Here is a 22,121-nt window from a genome sequence, read left to right as displayed (position 1 = left end):
ACCAACCTGCAGGAAAGCCAAGAATCGTCCGAGGGGACCAACGGCAGACGAGCACATTGTCATCGTCACCACGAACCAGCCAGCTCCTTCCCGGCACTCTCCCAACCTTCGTCGACGTAGTCCCTCGAACGGCCTCGGGAGACGCGTGCGTCTTGTCGTTACCGGAAAGAAAAAAAAAAAAAAAAAAAAGAGGCGATACAAACACATGCTGCACCAGTCGTCGTCGTCGTCGTCGTCGTCGAAGAAAATCAGCACCCACTCAACGATATTCCTACTCTAGGCAGTTCCTATCACGTTCCGTCTCGTCCCATCTCCGTCTCCATCGTCTCGAATTCTGTCCGACGTCCACCACCCACAGACCCCTGTGTTCCGTCCACAGAAATACTCACAGCAGAGGGTAGAGAAAGGACAGAATACCTGAGCCGGGGCTGTAGTGCGTGCGCAAAGCGCAGCAGTGGTAGCAGCAGCAGCAGCAGCAACAACAACAGCAGCAGCAGCAGCACGTCGACAGCTAGTGCATGTGCTGGCGACACTTCCGTTCCGTGTTTGCGACCCTGTACGCATGAAACCGAATCAACCCGGCACTACCAAGCCCGCCGCCGCCCGCACGTGTTCCCCCCCCCCCCCCCCCCCCTAATCCCAATTGAAGCTTAAACTTCCTCTCCATTGAGCTCTGCTTTGTCCTTCCTTTACATAACCTGACCCTTACCTTGAGCTCAAAGACATTTATCTGGTCTTTTTTTTTTTTTTTTCCTCTTCTTCTTCTTCTTGTTTCCTTCGCTGGGTTTAGTGTCTACATCGCTGCTCGCTGGGTTTCTCGTTCTCCCCGCGGAAAAGCATTAATTACGACCAACACCCTCCCAAAAGAAGAACGCATCGCCACCAACCCACCCCACGCGACCATTGCCTTCGCCGTTGACGCCACCCGAAAGATACGACTCCGGCCGACCCATAGCAGACTTGGCCTTTTCTTATATCATCGCGCCCATCACTCTCTTGTTGGCGCCCACTCCGGAAGAGTCGTCCGTCGTTCCCTCGAGGAAAGGAAATCCCACACAGGCACAGCACCGCCGGACGAGAGCCCAACTAACACCCCGCTCCATCATGGCCGGTCCCCCGTGGCGAGCATTCCTCATCGGCTCGGCGGCCGTCACCGTCTTGGTGGCACTGCGCCAGCCCGTCTTCTCGAGATGCAACCTCCTCTGCACCTTCGTCGGCCTCTTCGCCTTTCAAATCTTCTCGTGGACCGTCTTCGTCGTCCTCTTGTTCCCCCAGTACTTCTCTAGCCTCCGCTCGCTCCCGGGGCCCAAGGACGACCACTGGTTGATGGGGCAGGGCCTGAGGATCATACGCGAGCCGACCGGCGTGCCCATGATTGACTGGTGAGTTCTCCAACGACCCCCCCCCTGATTTGAGTTGGTTGGCTGGCAGCGCCGGCCGCCTTGGCCCTTGCCTCGGTGATCGAATCCGCCAGCCGTTGCGCGTGTGCGGTCGTGACGACGGACTGAAACACTCACTAAACGTGTGCGCCGCAGGGTCAACAACATTCCCCACGAGGGCGTCATCCGCTACCGCGGTCTGTTCAACCAGGAGCGCCTCCTGATCACGTCGCCCAAGGCCCTCGCCGAGGTGCTCGTCACGCGCAACTACGACTTCCGCAAGCCCGGCGCCGTCCGGTCCTCCATCGGCCGCATCCTCGGCATCGGCGTGCTGCTGGCCGAGGGCGACGAGCACAAGGTCCAGCGCAAGAACCTCATGCCCGCCTTCGCGTTCCGCCACGTCAAGGACCTGTACCCCCTCTTCTGGAGCAAGGCCTGCGAGGGCGTCGAGGCCATCACCGAGGCCGTCCACGCCGAGGCCGCCAACGGCCCGCCCGAGGGGCTCTCCGACCCCGAAAAGGCCGCCCTGGGCCCCGACACCGCCGTCCTGGAGATCGGCAGCTGGGCCTCGCGCACCACGCTCGACATCATCGGCATGGCCGGCATGGGCCGCGACTTCGGCGCCATCCGCGACCCGTCCAACCCCCTGGCCCAGACGTACAAGCAGGTGTTCAAGCCGAGCCGCCAGGCCCGGCTGCTCACCCTGCTGGGCATGCTCCTCCCCGGCCCCCTCGTCCACCACCTGCCCTTCCAGCGCAACGGCGACATCGCCAAGGCCGCCGGCACCATCCGCACCACCTGCCGCGAGCTCATCCGCGAGAAGCAGGAGAAGCGGAACCGCAAGGAGCTCACCGACGTCGACATCCTCTCCGTCGCCCTCGAGTCGGGCTACTTCACCGAGGAGAACCTCGTCGACCAGATGATGACCTTCCTCGCCGCCGGCCACGAGACCACGGCCGCCGCCATGATGTGGGCCGTCTACTGCCTCTGCCTGCACCCGGACGTCCAGGCCAGGCTCCGCCGCGAGGTCCGCGAGCGCCTCCCCGCCCCCGGCACCCCCGGCGACATCACCGCCCTCGACATCGACCACATGCCCTACCTCAACGCCGTCTGCAACGAGGTCCTCCGCTACTACTCCCCGGTGCCCATGACCCTGCGCGAGGCCGTCGTCGACACCGTCATCGACGGCCACAAGGTGCCCAAGGGCACCCGCATCATGCTCTGCCCGTGGGCGATCAACAAGGACACCTCCCTGTGGGGAAGCGACGCCGGCCGCTTCGACCCGGAGCGCTGGCTGGTTCCCGGCGGCGGCGGCGACAACAACAACGACGACGAGACGAACGCCGCCGAGAGGAAGCGCTCGGCCGCCAGCGGCGGCGCCACGAGCAACTACGCCTTCATGACGTTCCTGCACGGCCCGCGCAGCTGCATCGGCCAGGGCTTCGCAAAGGCCGAGTTCGCCTGCATCCTGGCCTCCTGGATCGGCCGCTTCGAGTTCAGCCTGCGCCACAAGGAGGAGTACGACGAGAAGAACCTGGCCATCAAGGGCGGCGTCACGGCCCGCCCGTCAAAGGGGCTGGACGTGTACGTCAAAGTCGTCGACGGGTGGTGATGATGCGCGTGCTGGATGGGGGGTTGGGAAACGACTGTACGGTATGTAATTAATGACTGTGTGAGCGTGGACCGGCTGGGCTGGGTTTTCCCCGGTGTTGGAAGCACTGGGTACATGCATGACTACGCGAAATACAAGAAAACAAAAGACGTAAAAAAAAAATCACAATAGCATCGAATCCATACCGACGCGGGACCGATGGACGGCCTGTCTGGAAGATCCTGAATGAGCCCTTCCCTGGCGGGCGGTCCTACCCTACCTCGTCTTACTCACCCCCAACCAAGGCTGATGGATCATGCAAATCGCCAGAGGCGGTGGGTGTGTGTCTGTTGAATGTATCCGTAGCCGCCTTAGATCCCCCAGAGGCGATCTAGCCCAGTTTACCCAGTACGTGAATATCGCAACACGTATAACCCGACACGCAGTCCTCTGTCCTGTGCCACGTCTGAGGCGGTGGGTATAAATGGTGATTGTACAAGGAATAAAAGAGTCTATATGCACGCTGTTGGGCTTGAACTATATTCTCTTGCCCTGCCTTAACAGATCGCCCACTTTGGGCGGCAGCACCAACGCGCTTCTGTCGTTCCGTCTGTAAAAGTCCACCACGGCCAGCGCCGTCTTCTCTGGCAGGTCTTCCTGGATGAAGTGACCCGCCTCGGGGAAGACCTGCAATGCGTACTTGCCTGGTTTGAATTGTCAGTCGACCCTCTCTCATCACACGACAAGAGGTTGCGATCAACTCACCCTGCATCTGACCGATGGTCAGCTCCGTATCCAGCCTGTCCGTGCCCGCCAGCAGCAACAGCTTCCCACCCTTCGCCTCGAGAAACTTCTTGCTCAACCCGACGAACCAGCCTTCCCAGAACGGCTGCGTCGCCGAGAGATCCGTCCTCCACCTCCACGGCCGCGTAGGGTCGACCGAGTCGTTGTAGACCAGGAGGGCCGGCACCGATGTCCGCGCCGAGACGGAGTTTCGAATGGTGCGGGAGCGGATGTGCCAGTCGATGCCCGACTGTAGGCTGGCGAAGCCGGTGGGCCGGGTCGACAGGTAAGTCAGCATGCTTTGCAAGGCATCCATCGCCGAGCCCTCCACCACGTCCAGCACGCCGTAGCCCAGGAGTGAGGCTCCCAGCCTCCCCGACTTGGCCAAGTCGGTAACGACAGCACCGCCCAGCGAGTGACCGACGAGTACGATGGGGGGGAGTTCCGACCAGGACATCTGCGCCTTGGTGAGCTGGATGACGCTAAGCAGGTCTTCCGTCAGGACGTCGAGCTTCAGGTTGAGCTCTGTGTCGTCCATGACTACCGTCGAGCCGTGGCCCCGGGCGTCGGGAGACAGTATTCCGGCCGAGGGAAGACGCTTCCTGATTTCCGCTGAGAGGACGGCAAACGACAGACCCGACGAGCCGGCACCATGATGCATGACGAAGAGGGGGCCCTTGCCAACAGGTGAGTTGAGGTAGGCGTGGTAGGTCACGGTGGACGAGCCATCGTCTCCGGTTGTGGGCTCCAAGAACAGCTCCCGCTCGAAGTAAGTAGTCCAGGGGATCTGCTCCAGTGTGCGGCCCCGCGATACACTAAAAGCGAATCAGCGTTCTGCCGGATCGCCCTTTTTTTTTTTCTCTCTTTTTCTTTTTCTCTCTCCTCCGTGCAGAACTGGAGGAGAGGGGGACGAAAACCCAATGCATCTTACCCTTGTGGCCGAGCGAACAGCTTTTGGCTCGGAGACGGGATGATGGTGCCCGTGGACGAGGCGGAGGAGGCCGATGAGGCCGAGGACGAATCCCCGTCGTCCATGTGCTCCGGCAGTTCGGGGAGTTGGTCTACCTCGGGTTCCTCGTCGAGATCGTTGAGCGGCTCAGGCAAGGGATGCATGGGGTCAAGCTTCCGCTTGGCCCAGGCCCGTTGCAACTCACTCATTTTTGTACTGTTATTTTCTAATGCAAAGCGTCGGAAGACGGCGTTTCTCCCTCAATGGCCTTGGAACGAAACGCGGAGGAACTGGTTGTGCGCCGCACGTTCTCGCCGGCCCGCTAGAACACCAAGCCTCGCGGGCAGATATGATCAGGGCCGGGTAAAGAAGCGGACACGAACGACTCCAACCATACGGGAGAAGAGGAGAGGAGAGAGCGGCGAGGTTGGGGATACCGGCTGGAAAAGGATGGTGACTTGACTCGGTGGTGGGTGTGATGTGAGACCAAGTTTTGAGATGCCGTTGTGTGGATGACGTTCAGTGGGGTGATGAGGGGCAGTGGGATTGTTGGCACTGTACACCCACGCTTTAACCCGGCACTTGACACAGTGCCAAATTCGCACCGCACCCAGCTTCCGCTCTACTTCGCTGCGATCAGACCCCCCAAAGAACTTCGCTGGAAAGGGAAGGAAGCCCCGTTATCCCCTTTCTTCCTCACAATTACAAGACGACATCTGGAGCCCAGCATTTGAACAGACTTTACCGCAGCTTCGTCGACAACCTGCCCGCAGTCGACACCGGCAATGTTTTACCTCATGCCTTTTGGGATAAGACGTATGTGGTGTACCGAGTGCGGTCGCAGGGCAGAGAGTTCTTTGGCGGAACCCAAGCAAACACCCCATGAGAAAGCTCGACTGCGTACGGTTGCTGATTGCGGATAGCAGTAGCAGGTTGAGTGGTTTCCCCCCCCTGCTCTGAACAATGAGGCGAGGGAGTAACTCGACGCCGGGTAGTTGGCCTTCGAGCTTGATCCGGGGGGGGAGTTGCCTTGTCCGGCACGTCGCACCGGGGCGACGGAGGCGGCTTGGAATCAGATCCGGAACGAGCAACCACCCAAGAGGAAGACGCTACATGCAATCTTCGCGGGGCCGCGGGCTACCTACAAGGCTGTTGCACGTTTTGGAGAGACAGCACTTGAGATACGTACCCAAGGCGGCCCCCTCCTAGAGTCGCACAGGTACACAAAAAAACAAATACGTATGTCGATGGAGTGTGCTTGTCGAGCAAGGTCGAGAAGTGGGGGGGGGGGGGGGGGGGGGGGTGGAGGAGAGTACCTATACGTCGCACGAGATCCACGCCATGTAAGAAACGCAACGCGATGCCAATTGGTTCCGGATCAGCGTGCATCCGATAAAGCGCAAGGCCACTACTACGTTTACGGACCACCAAGCAGATTATGCAAGGCCTGGCCAAGTCGGCTGTGCGGGTCACTGCTTCCTCGACAGTTAAAGAACCTAAAATAATGTTAAAACTGGAATTTGAGAAGGGGAGAAAAGACTAAATAAATAAAAGCATGGCATCTGCCCCATGCCCCTGCCCGTTCAGGCACGGCGCGCCGGCCGGGTTGGGAGAAAGATCAGCGCAGCTGTAATGAATTGACGGGTTGGACATGGGGGGTTCAAGGGGTGTATCAAGGGAAGGGTACATTAGGCAATTGGCTCAGAGAGGATAGATAGGGTCAGGCCAGGCCAAGCGGACGAGTGCAGCCAATCACAAAAATAAAATGTAGAGATTATCAAGGATGAAGGCGCGCGTCTGGCTAATCTCGTCGACTCGGTCGAGAGAGCACAACTCGAAAACAGGACCCTGGCGAGCACGAAAGCACAGGTAAAGCACACTGAGTCGGGTCGAAGGGGCATATCGGCGGCCTAGCCCTCCGATACGACGACCTGGCTCCACAACCCTCGACGAAAGTCGGCTTAGACTTTCTAGCCACAGGTACCGCGGGCCGGGCAGGGGAGCTTGGGCCAATGGGCCAGGTCTAGACCTTGATGGGGAGAGTGAGAGTGTGAGAGAGAAACGACGGTGCCCTGCGAACGGTATCTGCGCCGCCCTCAGTCATCGTCATCTTCATCACCGGGCCGTTGATTCATATTAATTTTTTGCGTTCCAATTTTAGGTATATAGTATTCCAGGTCCATTCCGCTGCTATGCGCCTCCCCCCCTTGAACCCAGAAACAAAGCAAAAAGAAAGAGAAAAAAAAAGCCTTGCGGTCGTACGTTTACATATCCTCAGGATATACAGTATGTGGTATGTCTATGTAAACAACTACAATGGCTCTTCTTCCCCCCCCCTCCTACCACCAAAGAATGGAAAACGTGTTTTCAGTAACAGAGAGAGAGGAAAGTCAGATCAAAGCAGCCGTTGATATCATGACCGTATTTTGCAAGAGGTATAATGTTGTTGCTGATGACAGGGAAACTGAAGAGACGCAAGGAAAAAAAACCCGAGGTTTCTGCTCGATATAGAATAAGATGTAAGGAAAGGATAAATAGGAGGATATAAAGTGGCTTCTTTCCGAATCTCTGCGAAAGCTAAGAGAGATCCACAATGTCATACATTTCCCACACTTCTATGTTCATTGTCATTCAGGGGCCACGCCTGCCCACCACGTCGCGTCGCGTCGTGCCGCGGCTCAAAGCGCCGAGGACAGGCGTCCCCCTCCCGTGCTTTTTTTTGTTGTTGTTGTTGTAGTTGATGTTGTAATTGTTGCATCAGTACGCACCCCGGTAGCCGGAACCGCCATATCCACCCGCATTGTAGTCGCCACCCACGTTGGGCAATGTCGGCTTCCTGTCGGCGATGGGTGCGGCGCCGAGGACGAGGTTCTCTTGACTCGAGTTGGCGTGGTTGTATGGCGCGTTGGGCGTTAGGGGACGGTAGGGTGCGTTGGGACCGGCGCCCAGATAGTAATCCGGAGACTCTGAGCGGTTGTCCTTCTTCTCGGGGACGCTGGACATGGAAAAGGTGGTGCCGTGCTCGGGGTCCTTGCGGTCCATGAGGAGGGAGTTGCGGGCGTCCAGGGGAGTGAGGGTGTCCATGTCGCGCTGCATCTTCTCTGGATTGGGGGTCAGTTGATATGCCTTTAGATGTGAGATATGGTACGAGAGCAAACTTACCCATCTCCTTTCTGCGCTTGCGGTGAGGGTTCTCCTTGCAGCAGGCGATAATGGCGTTCCAACAGATCAGGATGGCGAGAAGACCCGTCAGTGCGGACTGAACGGCAATCAAGACGACACCAGTGACGGTTTGGGTAGTCTGGGCGATGCCAAATTCCTCGACAAAGACGAGAATGCAGGCGACAGAAAGCACACGAACGACCTGGATGGTGATGTTGATGACGTTGCCGGACTTGCGCTCAAAAGGGCGGGACCACACCAGGAGGCCAAGCATGAGACCCTCGAGGATGAGCTGAGCCGAGGTCTGGGCCATGCCGTGGCCGTCGCCGGCGGCGAGGATGCAGCCCTTGGCGAACATGTAGACGATGACCGGAACGAAGATCCACCAGTAGTCCTTCCTGTACGACTCGTAGAACAGGCTGTACTTCATCCAGTTGGTCTTGTCATCGTAGAGGCCGCTGACGTCACCCTCGGCCTGCTTCAGCTTACGAGCAGTGCTCCAAATCTTGTAGGAAAAGAAAGCGAGGATGGCCGTGAAGATACCCAGACTGACGGCGGCGAGGATCTTGGCGGCCCACGAGTCTCCGTTGGTGAACTGGAAGATGCAGTACAATACCCAGATGCTGTAGAGCAGCATGATGAGCGAGGTAACGGCGCGAGCGATGGAACGCCAGTAGTGCTCACGGAAACCCGAGAGGCTCTTGGGGAAGCTGCCAAAGAGGGCCCAGAACTCGAGGATGACCTTGACGAGGAGAATGCCGACAATGATGGCGGCGATGACGATGGCGACGATCAGGAGGACGGTCATGAAGGTGTTGGACTTTGGCACGCTGAGGGTGTTGACGAAGGCCGTGATGCCCTGAACCTTCTGCTTGATGGTGGAGATGGGGTCGTCCGAGTCGCTGGACCCAGACGTCGTTCCGTTGACGGTCGTCTCGATCTCTCTCAACACAAGGGAATGGAAGACTTCAATGGCGCGCTTGGCCTTGAAGAGGGCGCTGCCACCGTCGACGGTGGAGCCGTCCGCGAGGATGAGGGTGGTGTTCTTGAGGACCTGGACGCTGTCCTTGCTGAGGTCACCGCCGGTCATTGCACGAAAGTTGTCGATGGAGATCTGCATGTCAGTCCAGGGGATGAGGCCGGTGGAGAAGCCAAAGTTCTTGACGAAGCTGCTGTAGACGGGAGGGTAGCTGACGGAGAGCATGCCGTTCATTGCCATGCCCTGGAACCATCCAAAGACCTCGGTGAAGCTGGGACTGATCGTGCCTGCACCACCGGTGGCGCCGCCACTACCGAGGGCAGCACTACCTCCAGCGAGCGCGGATCCGGCGGCTGACACACCAGTAGCGACTAGAGCGAGGCCGGCGACGCCAGCGGCGATGTACGAGACGGCAGGAACGCTGGCCGTCTTGCCGTTGGTGACCTGTGACGTGATGCAGGCCACTTCCTCACTGCTGTCGAGGGCCTTGAGCTGCAGCTTGGCCTGGGCGGCGATATCGGGAATGGCGAAGGCGATGGCAGGAACCAGGCTGGCGTACTGTTCAGGGATCTTCTGGGTACCGCGGGCAGAGAAGGTACCAGCAGGAACTACGACACGTTAGTACTGTCGTTTTTCTTTACCCCGATCGTTTGCAGAACTGGCACCTACCAGGGCAAAGCTGCTCGACGTAGGTTCCCGCTTCGCAAGGGTTGAAGGTGTTGGAGTAGATGGCGTTGCCGTAGGCAGAGACGTCGAGGATGGCTGTGACGTTCTGGGACTTGGCGCTCGTTCCTGCCACGTCGAAAGTGACAGTCTGTGCGTCGTTGTCGTACACGATGTCGACCTTTTGGACGGTGATGGCGGTGTCGTTGCCGCACGTGGTGAAGCTGGTCGTCTTGAGAATCGAGTCGGCGAGGGCTCCAGTGGCCAAGGCGGTGGCCAAAGCCAACAGCCTCTTGGGGCCCCAGACGGGCGCGGATCGCGTCATTGTGTCGTTGTGATGGTGAAATAAGATAAAATTTGTGTTGGAAAATTCGTTCTTCGTCGTTCTGTCGGGAATTCAAGGTGATCCCGAGGGCCGTGTGCTGGTGGCTATATCCAAAGACTGTGCTTTTTTTGAGCCTCTTCTAGCTTCTTTCTCCTGTAGTCCTCACGAGTAATTCCGTCCCTTTCCCAACTATAACAGATTGATGGTATACACTTTGATGGAGGTTTGGCGCGAGGTTTGTTTTGCTCGTCGGGAACTGGGTTGGATGTTTCCTTGGTGGATTCGGGGGCGATGGTGTTTGAGTCGTCGTCGCGTCGGGTAAGGGTATATTGCGAGAGTCGTGGACCAAAGGAAACAACTGGCGTGTACTAGTGAAGAAAGAATGGGGTTTGAAGAGTTGTAAGAGGCCAACAAGAAGCAAGCACAGCTTTCTACAGAACAGTACGAAGACGAAAACGGGAGAGAAGTAAAAGAGGCCGAGGATCAACCTGGAAAGAAGGAGAGAAAAAAAAAAGGCCGGCAACGAAGTGCCTTTGCAGAGGCCGGAGGGGTTGTTAGGGTGAGCCCGTATGAGGCCTCTTGTACGCCGAGCGAGATGGCGATTCTACGGATCAAGTCGGAGGAAGTGTGGTGAGAGGCGGGTGTCGAGGGTTATGGATAGATTGAGATGGAGAGGAAACGGTGAGTTGGTGTCGAGAGAGTGAATCAATGGCTGGAACAAAAAAGAGGCTAAAGTCGTCGGGCGGGTATGTGAAACGAGCGAAAGCTGACGATGTGAGAACGTCCGTCGTTCAGGAGGTGTTAGTGGAGTGTATGGTGTGAGGGAGGGAGTGAGTGAGTAAGGAGGGAGCAGAGACAAGACAAGACGCGAAGACGGAGAAGGAAAAGGACGAAGACGAACGGGCGAGAAGGGGAAGCGATTGGCGATCGATGGTTGGCGGGAGACGGGGACCCAAGCTTGGAAGCGACCTCAGCGTGTCGTCTGTTCTCGTACACGGGCCCCCATGCAGGTAGGGGGACAAGGACCCTGGGATGGTGTGGACGAGGTGGGAACGACCATCTGCGAGTCTCCAGCGAGTCTTTTTCTTTCTCTCACCTCTTTCTCTCTCTCGTCTGTCTCCGTTTCTCAGGCGCCCTCCTCACTCGTTCTGTCTCTGTCTCGTTGGAGAAAACAGCCAGATGACGGGCTGTGAGAAGCCGAAGGGTGGCCATCACACACACACACATGCCCCGTCGCCTCCACTGGGGCGCAAGTTCGATTGGAACCATTGCAACCTCGTCCCTGACTTGTTCCTTGCCTCGCAAGCAGCGTCAACCAGCCCAAAGGCCGCTCGTACCCTTGTCACGAAGGCGCTTGCCCCCACCAGTCCCACCCCCTTGCGCTGGTTCATAAATCCAGTAGTGTATGGTATTCGTGAAGTGCAGTACCGGTACTACTAAGTTACGCATAGCAGATAGATAATGCCTGTACCTAGCCCGAGGATTGGTTCGACCCACGTCGTGGCGCATTGGACTTGGTGTTCCCGTATACGGACAGGTACCGCACCATACATACCGTACTCTCGTATACGGCGCATGAGATAACAGCATGCCATGCTGCGACTTGCACGTCGCTGGATTTTCTACCCCAAGTACTCAGGGCGCGAGATACCCAAACGCCAGTGGCAGGCGGGCTACTAGCTACTACTGCATTGGAGAGGGGGCGGCTGAACACGACGGGCAGACGGACAGACAGGCACAGAGGATGCAGTCTGGCAGTGGACTGCCGAGGTGGTGAAGAGGCGAAAAAGTGAAAATATGATGGCGCAGGTACTGGAAAGTGCCTCTCCCATACACACACACACACACTACAGTACACTTACTACGCTAGTGCGTAGACTAAATGAAAGACCGGCCCCATCCATGCCCCCGGCTGGCATCCGTCCAGACCAGCCCGCGGCGTTGCGTGGCCGAGCAGTCCAGAACGGTCCTTGGATCCTCGCGGCGTCCTTGCTGACGCGAGGAAACAAGAGATTGAAGGCCCGGGATGCGAGCAAGGAATATAGTGTATCCGTACGGACGCAGTAATGCTTGGGAGGGAAGGAAAGAGAGAGATGGGGGGATACGTATCTTTGGTTCCTGCCTTGCCATCGAATTACCGTTTGGGCAAGGCGAAGCCACAAGGAAGCCACGCCTCGTCTCCCTCATAACGGCCGGCACACGACGGCGGCGCGGCTTCCTTTTTGTCTCGGGCGTAAACGGTGGCGTCTACGATGTACTGCAGAACCGGTTGCGGGCGGTACGGGTAGGCATGTACACTAGGTAGACATTTCTCGTCGTGGTGAATGAGTTGGCTGTATTGGTACGAATGCTCTGCATAAACCACGGAGGAGTACGTCGCATGTGTTCCGCCCATTCTTTCTGGTGGATGCTGATGCTGACGCTGAAACAGCAACGAGCACGCAGTCTCGACCACGTACCAAGTGACGAATGGCGAAATCAACTACTGCTCGGTAGGTGGTTTACATTCGCAGGCTTTTCTTCCAGTCTCGACACGATAGACGCTACCAGTAGGTGCACTACGCGCTACATCATCAGCAATCGCCGGCCAGCTCCAAATTCTCCCAAGCCAATAATCAGGGGCAAACCGGTAGTGCACCAAAGCCCCTCAATCCTACGTAAGGTTGTGTGAGCCAAGGTACCTATTGCCCATGCAGCCAGTGACGGCCCCCTCCCTGCATTGGCGTCAGGGGACCCCCGAGAGAGGCTTGGCTGCGAGATCGACAGGGGATTCGGCCTGGCTAGAATGGCAGCCACCCGAGCCCATTGGCTCCCGCCGTTCGAAAGAAGAAGAAGAAAAAAACCAGTTGAGCGCCATCATCTGCTTACGGTACAAAGTGCAGTAGGTACTCCGTACACTACCTACCTACCTAGGTACCTACAGTTTTACGTAGGAGTGTGGATATTGGTGGGTGCTTGTCCGCGGCGCCACGGACGCCAAAGGACGGCAGGGGAGACCCACAATGGCAACCCAAACCGGTCACGTACCCCCGCCTGGTATGAAACTGCGCCATCACGGAGAAGGAGGACCGCCTTCATTTGCCAATGACATTGTCCGTTTCTATGCCTCCGTCGACCTGCCATGTATGTACTGTACGTACCTACCTACTTTAAACCAGTATGTACGTACCTAGACCAGAACTGTCGGGTCTCTCTCTCTCTTCTCGGGAGAACGAATGAATGTTAATCGGTGGCATCTCTATCTATCCACCGTGGACTATCTCATGTGCTGTGCGATGCGATCGATGATTGATGGGCGGAATATCCATACACTACGAGAGCGACGAAGTAGCCGCCCAGGAGCTACGGGAATTTCTTCCCAACCGCTGCTGCCATCTTCATTTGCCCTTTCAGGTGAGTTCAATCTCCAGAACCACACTTTTCTAGGCGGGGTAGGGTAGGCCGACTTTGGCTGGCAATTTGACGCTGCCATCCATTTCCTGCCGTTGGACGGCTCATCGGACGTCGATTGATTTCGCTGACGCCCTGCGAGATTAACAACACATTCCGAATTAAAAATAACCCCCTCACTCCCGCTTCTTGCTCTCTGAGGTGCCCATCTCCCACCACCTACACCTAGGTACCTTGCTTGCCCAGTTCGTCCCACGTCCCCACGTCACACTCCATCCAGCCTCCAGTACCCATTGTTGCTGCTACCGTGGTGCCCTCTCATATCGCGATACGCTGGGCGGGAGCGCAAAAGACATCCGGTCTCTGCTCTAATCCGAAAGACGGGGCGGCAGATTACACCCACCCGCACAGCCTCTTCCCTCGTCCGACCATGGCACGCTGCTGTGTGTAATACCAGACGGCGGCAAGGCAAGGCACCGCAAGTCGAGCTAATACTGATATTTTGGCTGCCCACACGGACCGACGGCTCCATGGACCCCCCTCTTCACCACGCGTCGAGAAGACTTCGGATCGTCCACTTCGTTCCCGCCCCAATCCCCGTGCCGCACAACCCACAGACTACCCATTCCCGCGCCTGATGGGAGGCCTGCCGAGCTGCGTTGCTGTGGTGGTGGCTACCTGCTTGACTGCCGGATCCAGGAATCCAGGAACCCAGCAGCATTCCAGCCGGCCCTGCCTACTGATACCTACATCACTCGACTACCTACCAGTACCTGTACAGGTACACTTTCTGCAGAGAAAGCATATCGGTGGCGCTATCCGTACTCAGAAAGAAACCCGCTCCCACGCTGCTGGGATCTATCTGGGTCTACCTACCTACCTGGCTGGATCTGCCCATCTTTCTGGTCCAGGCCACAATCATCCGCAGTCACTTAGGTAGTTTGGTATCGCTGTAGACACGGACCCTAGAGCCAAGGAACAATCCGTCCAAGATAGCCCCCATCACCACTTGGGGGGCACGCGGTCCGCTGGCGCCACATAATACACATCATCACCCCCTCGTACTTTGTCCCCCCTTCCCCGCGTGCAGTTTGGCAGCAGCGGCAGCGGCAGGAGCGGCAGCGGCAGCAGTAGTCTCGTCTCATCAGCTCCCTCACCAACTCTCAGTCCGAGTGCTCGACGCCCGTCCCCTTCTGTGCGTTCGCTTGTAATAGTGTCTAGTCTAGCTCCGAGGCCCTGCTCAACGCAACATCTCGCAACAGCTCGCGCATCAGAACCCTCGAGGGGCAATACAACCCGTCGACTTATCGCCCTATTTTACGCTCTTGTCAGTTTCGTCCAAACCCAGCCCCCCCCCTCTTCCCGTCAGAAACCCAAAACCTTGATTTTCTTCTTCTTCGTCCTCACCCACACACCACCACCACCCCTGTTGATCTTGTCAAAGAGCAGAAGATTGCAAGAATACAACAACTCTTGGACATCTTTCCTCGAAGGCCCGCCACCCCTGGACGATCTTATGGTCAAACGAGTCTGTTGTTTCCTACCCTCAACTCTTCTCCCACAAAACGTCACCGGAACCTCTACCCCTTAGACCAGACCGAACCCCTCTCCTTGTCGTCTCGCCATCCGTCGTCCTCGTAATCCCTCGGGCTGAGGTGCCGCGTGCACTCGCCTTGGCGTCAACCCCATTCCGGCTTGTCACCATGCGATTGAAACGATTCCGTGAGGATCACCACCAGCCCAGGCCGCCTCGCTTCCACGATGCTGGCTACAGCCGACCCCTTGCCCCCCCCCCCCGCCCCACGCGTCAACTCTGCTTTGACGCCTCCAGTCCCAGGCTGCCGGGAGCTATCGTGACACTCCTCATGCTAATCGGCTCACCCGCAAGATCCTTCACACACTTCACCATGTACACGCGTCTTCCGGTCAGCAACGCTCCTAACCACCAGGAAACAACCCTGTGACGGCATCCAACCACGCCACCCCCGCCCGTTCTTTTCCGGCATCATGCCTCTCTCTCTCTCTCTCTCTCTCTCTCTCTCTCTCTATCTGTCCCTCATCTCCAGATCCTCGTCCCGCAACCAGAGCATCTACAGCCACGTGCTGTTACGAACGCATTGCATTTCACCCTCACTCAGGAATGTTCTCCGAAGGCAGCAATGCAAGTGATAAGGCCTCATCCCGCCATCTCTGGAACCCTTGCTTCTCCCTCCAGCCTTGTTTCCCTGCTCTGCATTCTTGCACTTCGCCAATAACACTCATCCCCGAATCACTCACACTCGGCTCCTACTTCCGTACTGGCCCGCCATCGCGGTCCAAACGTCATGGGGCCACCGGAAGAAAAGAAAACAGGCCACTAACAGAGCAGAGCGGCTGATTGGAAGCCCAAGTACCGACAAAACGACATGACTCTCGACAATCTGAGCGCTCACAGCCCCGGGCACTCTCCGGCACGTCACCGAATGGGAAGTTGATGAAGAAGCCATACCCAGCTTTTTTTCTCCCGCCCACTCTCCCTATTTACCTCATGCAACAGTCTCCATGCAAGATTGTGGGAAGAGCATCCGTACCGACAATCACGTACAGATCTAGAAGAATCTCCGTCCGTCCCAGGCCCCCGTTCAAACCGAACAAGCCCACCCGAGCTACGTCTCTTCCGTCTCTCCATCGCCGGCAAGCCATCCCTTCCTTGCTTTTCCATCGTTCCCTCTCTCCCCCCCTCCCTCCTCGCCCGTCCGGACTTGTCCCCAAACCTCGACGGGTAAAACCAATGCGCAGAGCAAGCAGGGAAGACGGTAAGAAAACGTGTTCAAGGACGGCCGGCCGATGGCCCACACTTTCGCATGTCGCACACACACACACACACGTTCTGGTTCGGCACAACTTTTGTGACGTTCCCCTCCACCCCTCCGCGGCCCCGCCCGTCACAGTTATCCCATCGTCCCCAAGCTGTGAACCATCAGCGCCGTGGACAGAGCCCGACGCTGTAACCGCCCGGGGTTTAGGGGGACCGAGAGGAGGGCGTTGCACCTCGTATGAAGCGGGTCCCCCTCCATCTCTCCTCCATCCCCTATTGTCCCAATCTCTTGCCAGCCCAATATCTCCCCGCGACTGCAACGTCTTGCCTTGGAAAAAACTGTGGGCACGGCGTTACATTGTCCTGCCCCGTAACTTGGTTCTTTCCTTTGCTATTTTCAACCGCTCACCCGATGCCGAAGGACCCGACAAGTCATCGGGGGGGGGGGGGGGGGCCACTACAGAGAGAGCCATAAACCTCGCCAAGACATCTCGCGAAACGCGTACACGCACGCACACACACACACACACACACACACACGTTCTGACTTCTCGCCAACCCCATCCGTAGAACCTTCCTTGGCAATGGAGACGCTGCCGAAGCGGGATGCTGAAAATGCTTCTCAGGTGGGGTGCGCGCGGGTAGGTAGGCTGGCTCCCACCGCGCCCCCCTCCCCTCCGAGAGCGTAACATCGCGCGTGCCTTGTTCACCATGTGTGCAGGCGTACGTGCGTGCGTTCGTGCACTGCCGAGCCGGTTGGGCATGCTAATTTAAATATCAAGGCCTCATCTTATCGAGAAGGGAAAAAAATGTTTGACTTTTTCTGGTCCCTGAAATGAATACGGCTTTGGTAAACACCCTAGGCCGAACATCCGTCTGGTCATTGTTACTGTCGTTGCTGTGCGACCCATATCCTCCCATCCTTCCCGAGCATCTCCCTCCGTTGATTGCAGGCCGCCATATCCAATTGAAAAGATTACCAATGCGAAAGGGGAAGAAGACAAGAAAGAAAGAGAAAGAACAAAAGCCGATCCATATCGGTAATATTCGCACTCAAGCTCAGACTCGAGATTGCGCGAGTCTATCTGTCAGATAAATGCGCTACACCGCTCGACCTAAACACTAGAAAAAGAGATCCCATTCACCACTTCACCATCCTCCGAATTGGTTTAATGGATGCCATGATGGCTCCGAGTCTGTTATCGGCCGTAACATCGAGATATCGTCAGATAATGGAGCTAAACAGCCATCTCTTACTCGGCTGGAAGGAGGGCTGAGACGAACTGCTGTACAAACAAAAGGGGGTATCTAAACACGCCATAGATCCAAGTGAATATTTGACCCCCTGAAAGGGCACGCATAGACTGCTGCATGTCTCTTACCGAGTAGGGTAGAAACCCAACCCGTCTGGGAGGGGAGAGTGTGAGTAAGGCGAGATTGATTCCTGAGAGGCGTAATGGTTCTCGTTGAGGTTGCCTGGGCCCACGAGCCCATCGTAGCCCATCGGCACGCTCGTCACATCCGGCTGGTGCAACCCCAGAGCGTCGTGGTTCAAAGAGGGAAAGGGTTCGGTATCCTGCGCCGCCGGCATGTACTGCTGCTGCGTTCCCATGTACGACGATGCAGGCATTGCCAGGCCGTTGGCATTGTGATATTGCTGGTTGAATCCTTGGACTCCTTGGTTTATGGGCGATATGCCCATTAAATTCTGGGACATGGGCTGGCCGTTCGAAAATTGTGAAGAGAAAATGTAATCCTGGAACTGCTGGTTGCCTGTAGCACCGGCGTACCCAAATTGGTTTGCGCCGTGATATGGTCCGTTGCCGCTCGGCACCATGCCCTGGGGTTGGTAAGCTGACGGCTGCGCAAAGTTGGGAACCCGGGACTGTTCGCTTTTGATGAATGCTTCATCCAACGGTTCACGTGCGCTGAAGGGAGCCCTTGGCGGGGGGTCCTGCACAGGGCTGATAACGGTGTCTGGCTCCAGCTCCTTGGCCGCAACTAGTCGGAGGATGGGCAAGCTGATATGTTCCATGTGTTTGGCCAGGTGAACCGTCAACTTCTTCCACGTCGGGAACTGCCTCCCACAGAACCGGCAAGGCTCTTCCTGTGGCTTTTTGGATGTTTCGTGACGGCATTGTTCGACTTTTTGCCATGTCGGGTCAACAGCGCCAGCTTTCTTGATAGCGGCCTTGGTCTTATTCTTAGGCTCTACAAACTTGTGCTCGCGTACGAGATGCTGTAGGAAGTTATCTCGGCGGTAGCAGGTGTGCCGGCAGTCGTCGACGTCGCAGGTCCACCACTCAAGGTGGCGATGGCCTTCGTTCTCGTGACGCACCCAGTCAGCCTTACGCTTGAAAATCTTGGGCTCACGGCATCGGTCCCAGGTGCAGGTAAAAGGCTGCACGTCTTCGTGTACGTGCTTCGTCCAGTCGGAGGGCTTCTTAGGCTTCTTCAAGGTGAAGCAAAGCTGACACTCGAACTCGGCCGGAAGAGACTGTGTGGGCGGCATGGGGATATTCCGTGGAAAGCTGTCTGTGGTGATGGCACCTTCAACGGGGGTCGAGTCGCCTTCACCGAAATCGTGGCCTGTGGACAGTGGGTCGAGGTCTCGCGAGTCTCCCCTCTGGTCGAGCAGGACAGGCCGTCCGCCTCTAGCCAGACATAAGGCCCCGCAAGAGCAGCCTGGGCCGAGTCCGAGGTGTTTCACCTTGGCGTTGAGAAGGCTCTTGTATCGCACAACTTGTTGGTGGGCGATGCGGTCAACCAGGTAGTTGTTGGTGGTTGCTAGGTCCGGGTTGAGACGGAGCACGTGCTGCTGGAAACCCACAAAGTTCGGCGAGACACCTTCAATTAGCTTGCTGGAGTCGGCATTCATGTCTCCATCCTCGCAAGGCTCATCCTCATCTTCGTCGTCGTCGTCTACATCAACGTTTGTAGAGCTCCCCTTCGCAAGGACGGCAACGGGCGGGCCACCGCTTTTCCTCCACATGCCGACGAGGTTCGAGTGTGTTTCAGCCGCGCTGGCCCTTGGCAGGTCCGACTTGCTTCTGGGCCTTCGAAGGGTGTTCTTGACCTGAAGGCCAGCAAATGGGCTCAGCGGGCTCTTGGGTGATGTAACTATTGCACCGCCGATCGACCCGTTGCGGGCATGAGTGGTTCCGATTGAGGCCACTCTACTACCCATCGACACCAGAGCGGTGTTGATACTAGGCGTCTGTGTTTTTGTTTTGCTCCAACTTCCCGTCCGAGCACTAGGTAGAAGGTGAGGCAAGCTCTCGCGTTTCTCAGGGGGTGAAGGCTCCGACTTGATGTTGTCGTCGCCGTGGGTACTATTGGACCGCTTGAGTCGCTGACTGCTCGACCTGCTGACCAGACCACGCAAGTCCTTGAGAATGCTTGGCCGACGGCCGCTCTCACCTCTGCTGATGGACAGCTTCTTTAACAAACTCCCACTGGTGACGTTCTCCATGTCCATGTCCATGACGCTGGGTAGACTGCGTCTGCGCGTGCCCCAAGTGGGCGCATTGGAAACGATGGATTGGTTGTCGCACATCTGTCTAAATCGAGCAATCGCAGCTTGCGAGGTCTCTGGCTGGTATGTTTCTGCGCCTGGTCTACTGATTGGGTGCACAAGGGGTGAATCGCCCCATACGCGGTTGGAGTGCATGATGTGCAAGTCTGTTGCCGTCATCTCACCACCGCGGGCAGTAAAATAAGTCTGACCGGGTTGATGACGATTTTCGGTTCTGTCGCCGAAAGGGACGCCATCGTCACCAGCTGCGAGGTCAAGACTAGTATGCAGGTTGGTCGCTTGCGGCAGCGGCGCCTCGACTGGGGTATCATTCAGGCTGTGAGATAGCCATTGATCAACCTCCTGGTTCTTCTTCTCGATCTTGCGGCGAGTATTCATTTCGTTGACACTGGCTATCTCGGTGGAAGGCCTGTTATCCGGGTCTAGGCCGTGACGGGTGACCGAGGATCGTCTCTGGGGTGAGCCGGTTGCAGCTGGTTCTTGACTAGAAACCAAATCGCCCGCGGGGTTGATGTCACCATGTGCGGTAGGCGAGTTCTCGTCGTCAGGCGTAAAAGTGCGCTCGATCGACTGAACCGGCTCTGGGGTATCTCTACCCCACATGGACACAGTCACACGCGGGCTCTGAGCGGCCATTATTGCAGGAGATGGCACGGCACTGTCCTCGCTGGAACGGCCGCTCCCGCTCGTGTTTGGCGTCAGCTGCGGCACAGGTTGTATGGCAAATGTAGAAATCGGGTGCGGCTGGAAAGGCTTTTGGAGCTCCTGAGGCGAGATGGAAGTGGGCATTTGACCTGGCACGGACCTAGCAGTCGCACTTCCATCGCAACCAGGTGAGGTTGTGTGAAGCGAAGCTTGGTCGGGGGTTAAGGGATAGGTTTTGGCTTCAAGGGCTTTGCTCCGTGTTTGCGAACTGCTGAAAGCCTGTGAAATGGCAGTTTGGCCGAAGCTGTCGGTACGGGTTGAGGGGTCCAGAAAGGAGGGTGTGCCAGCTTCCGTTGCGTTGAAGCTGACGCCGAAGAAAGGGTCGGACCCATCGTCAATGTCGCTATAATCGCTCGATTGGTACTGGCTGAAGTTCGAGACGGACTCGGCTGGGGTTTGGCCACCAAAGCTGGGCGAAAGCGAGCTGCTCTGGAACTGCGACGAGGGCGAGAGGTGGTTCCGGTCGAATGAAGTGGCATTCAGTCGTTGTTGTTGATTGCTATTTGGCGGAGAGGAGTTGCTGGGATTATTCGCTTGCCCATCGTGGAACGAAGCGGGAGGTACAGCGTAAGTCGAGGCCATGGTGACGACGACAAGGCGGAAGCTGACAGCGAAGACTGGAGTTGGGGTCTATCGAAAGCGCTGGGCCGTCTTGGCGTTAGACAGGCGATGAGGTGCCAAAGCTAAGATGGATCTTATCCCAAAGGTCAAAAGGCGCCAGACTCTGTCATGTTCTGGCGCGCGATGGATGGCTTGGGTTTGAAGCGGCAGGCTGAGCTGGCTGAAGGCGGGGGTGAACACTGGAGCACGATCAGGCTGCGAGAGACAATCCGCCACCAAGCTGAAGGTCTGAGAAGGCACGAGACCGTCTGACCGAAGCGACGCAATGTCAAAAGTCAAGTCCGTTCGTGCAGAGATATGCCGGCGGCAGGCTAGAAAGAATGCAAAAGAATATTTGTTCAAGGTGTCGGAGGAGAGGCGATATGGCGGCCTGGGAGGGATAGTTGGGTTGGTCGTGTCTTTTGACTGGCGCTTACTCTGGGCGGTCCCCCGTCTCTGTATGCGTGACGCACGGGACAGCTAGATCAAGTAGCAGCGGTAGAGACGGTCGCGAGTGCGGTTCTAAACTATTAAAAGAGACAAGCGAGTTTGTTTGCGGTGTCTGGCAATCAGGCGTCGTCGTAGATGTTGGTCGCAGTGAAGCAAGCACTGCCAATATGGAGATGGCGGGACGGCAAAGGGACTGGGGGCGCGAAAGCGGGATATGCGACTGAGGATCCGCGATCTCGTCTAAACAAGCTGAGGCTCTCTCGGTGGGCGCCGTGTCAGGGGTAAAGCAGAAAGAGACTCAACTCGATGGGCTCAGCTCATGCAGAGCCAGGAGAAGGAGGCGGGAGAGAGAGATTAGGGGATGAGGAAACGGTTTTGATTGTGGCAGAGTCGCAAAAGCCACAATGATAAAGGAGGGGGAAGTTGTTTGAATGAGTATGAAGAGAGAAAGAGGTTCTTCGGATGACGAGGGAGGGATGAATTAGGCGTGGGCGGTTGGAAGTGGGGGATGTGATGTGAGTGACAAGACAAGCGCGAGACAGGACGGAAATCAATCCAGGGTGGTTCTAGCGTGTGCGAGGATATCAGGTACGTACCGCAAGGCAACTCAGCTTACAGCGGACTAAGGGAGCGGAAACCAAGTTGGTTGGACACACACTCCCAGCTGCCTGCTGGTGTTGGTGCTGCTGTACTGGTGCTGGTACGAGGTGTTTCGAGGTAAAGGTACTTTCCCACCTCGGATGCGACTGGAATTATGATATGGGTTGGCTGTACCTTTGGCATCGGACAATTAGGTAGACTCGGCCGCTAATC

General features: G+C 57.1%; 5 protein-coding genes across 5 annotated transcripts; 2 read left to right on the top strand and 3 right to left on the bottom strand.

Moving 5' to 3' along the window:
- Nucleotides 1-1,104: 1,104 nt before the first annotated feature.
- Nucleotides 1,105-2,991, top strand: LY79DRAFT_503878 (cytochrome P450; the record flags this gene model as incomplete). Its single annotated transcript, XM_060553448.1, has 3 exons — nt 1,105-1,382; nt 1,536-2,676; nt 2,731-2,991. 3 exons carry the CDS (start codon nt 1,105-1,107, stop codon nt 2,989-2,991), a joined length of 1,680 nt encoding a protein of 559 aa, XP_060420525.1.
- Nucleotides 2,992-3,507: 516 nt separating this feature from the next.
- On the bottom strand, nt 3,508-4,911 carry LY79DRAFT_504117 (protein phosphatase methylesterase 1; the record flags this gene model as incomplete). Its single annotated transcript, XM_060553478.1, has 3 exons — nt 3,508-3,674; nt 3,736-4,568; nt 4,685-4,911. The coding sequence occupies 3 exons, from the start codon at nt 4,909-4,911 to the stop codon at nt 3,508-3,510; spliced, it is 1,227 nt and encodes a 408-aa protein (XP_060420524.1).
- A 2,548-nt stretch (nt 4,912-7,459) lies between these two features.
- On the bottom strand, nt 7,460-9,831 carry LY79DRAFT_664419 (uncharacterized protein; the record flags this gene model as incomplete). The annotated part of the gene is made up of 3 exons (XM_060562884.1): nt 7,460-7,803; nt 7,865-9,451; nt 9,513-9,831. 3 exons carry the CDS (start codon nt 9,829-9,831, stop codon nt 7,460-7,462), a joined length of 2,250 nt encoding a protein of 749 aa, XP_060420523.1.
- A 5,479-nt stretch (nt 9,832-15,310) lies between these two features.
- On the top strand, nt 15,311-16,720 carry LY79DRAFT_4245 (uncharacterized protein). Its single transcript, XM_060553161.1, has one exon. The coding sequence runs from the start codon at nt 15,695-15,697 to the stop codon at nt 16,586-16,588; it is 894 nt and encodes a 297-aa protein (XP_060420522.1). The 5' UTR covers nt 15,311-15,694; the 3' UTR covers nt 16,589-16,720.
- Nucleotides 16,721-17,396: 676 nt separating this feature from the next.
- On the bottom strand, nt 17,397-20,840 carry LY79DRAFT_503835 (C2H2 finger domain-containing protein; the record flags this gene model as incomplete). The annotated part of the gene is made up of 1 exon (XM_060553443.1): nt 17,397-20,840. One exon carries the CDS (start codon nt 20,838-20,840, stop codon nt 17,397-17,399), a length of 3,444 nt encoding a protein of 1,147 aa, XP_060420521.1.
- Nucleotides 20,841-22,121: the final 1,281 nt, after the last annotated feature.

The sequence above is a fragment of the Colletotrichum navitas genome, assembly GCF_030913465.1.
Source record: "Colletotrichum navitas strain CBS 125086 chromosome Unknown LY79scaffold_1, whole genome shotgun sequence".
Taxonomy (NCBI): Eukaryota; Fungi; Ascomycota; class Sordariomycetes; order Glomerellales; family Glomerellaceae; genus Colletotrichum; species Colletotrichum navitas.
Note: the sequence above shows the minus strand (reverse complement) of the source record. Positions and strands in the feature narration are given on the sequence as shown.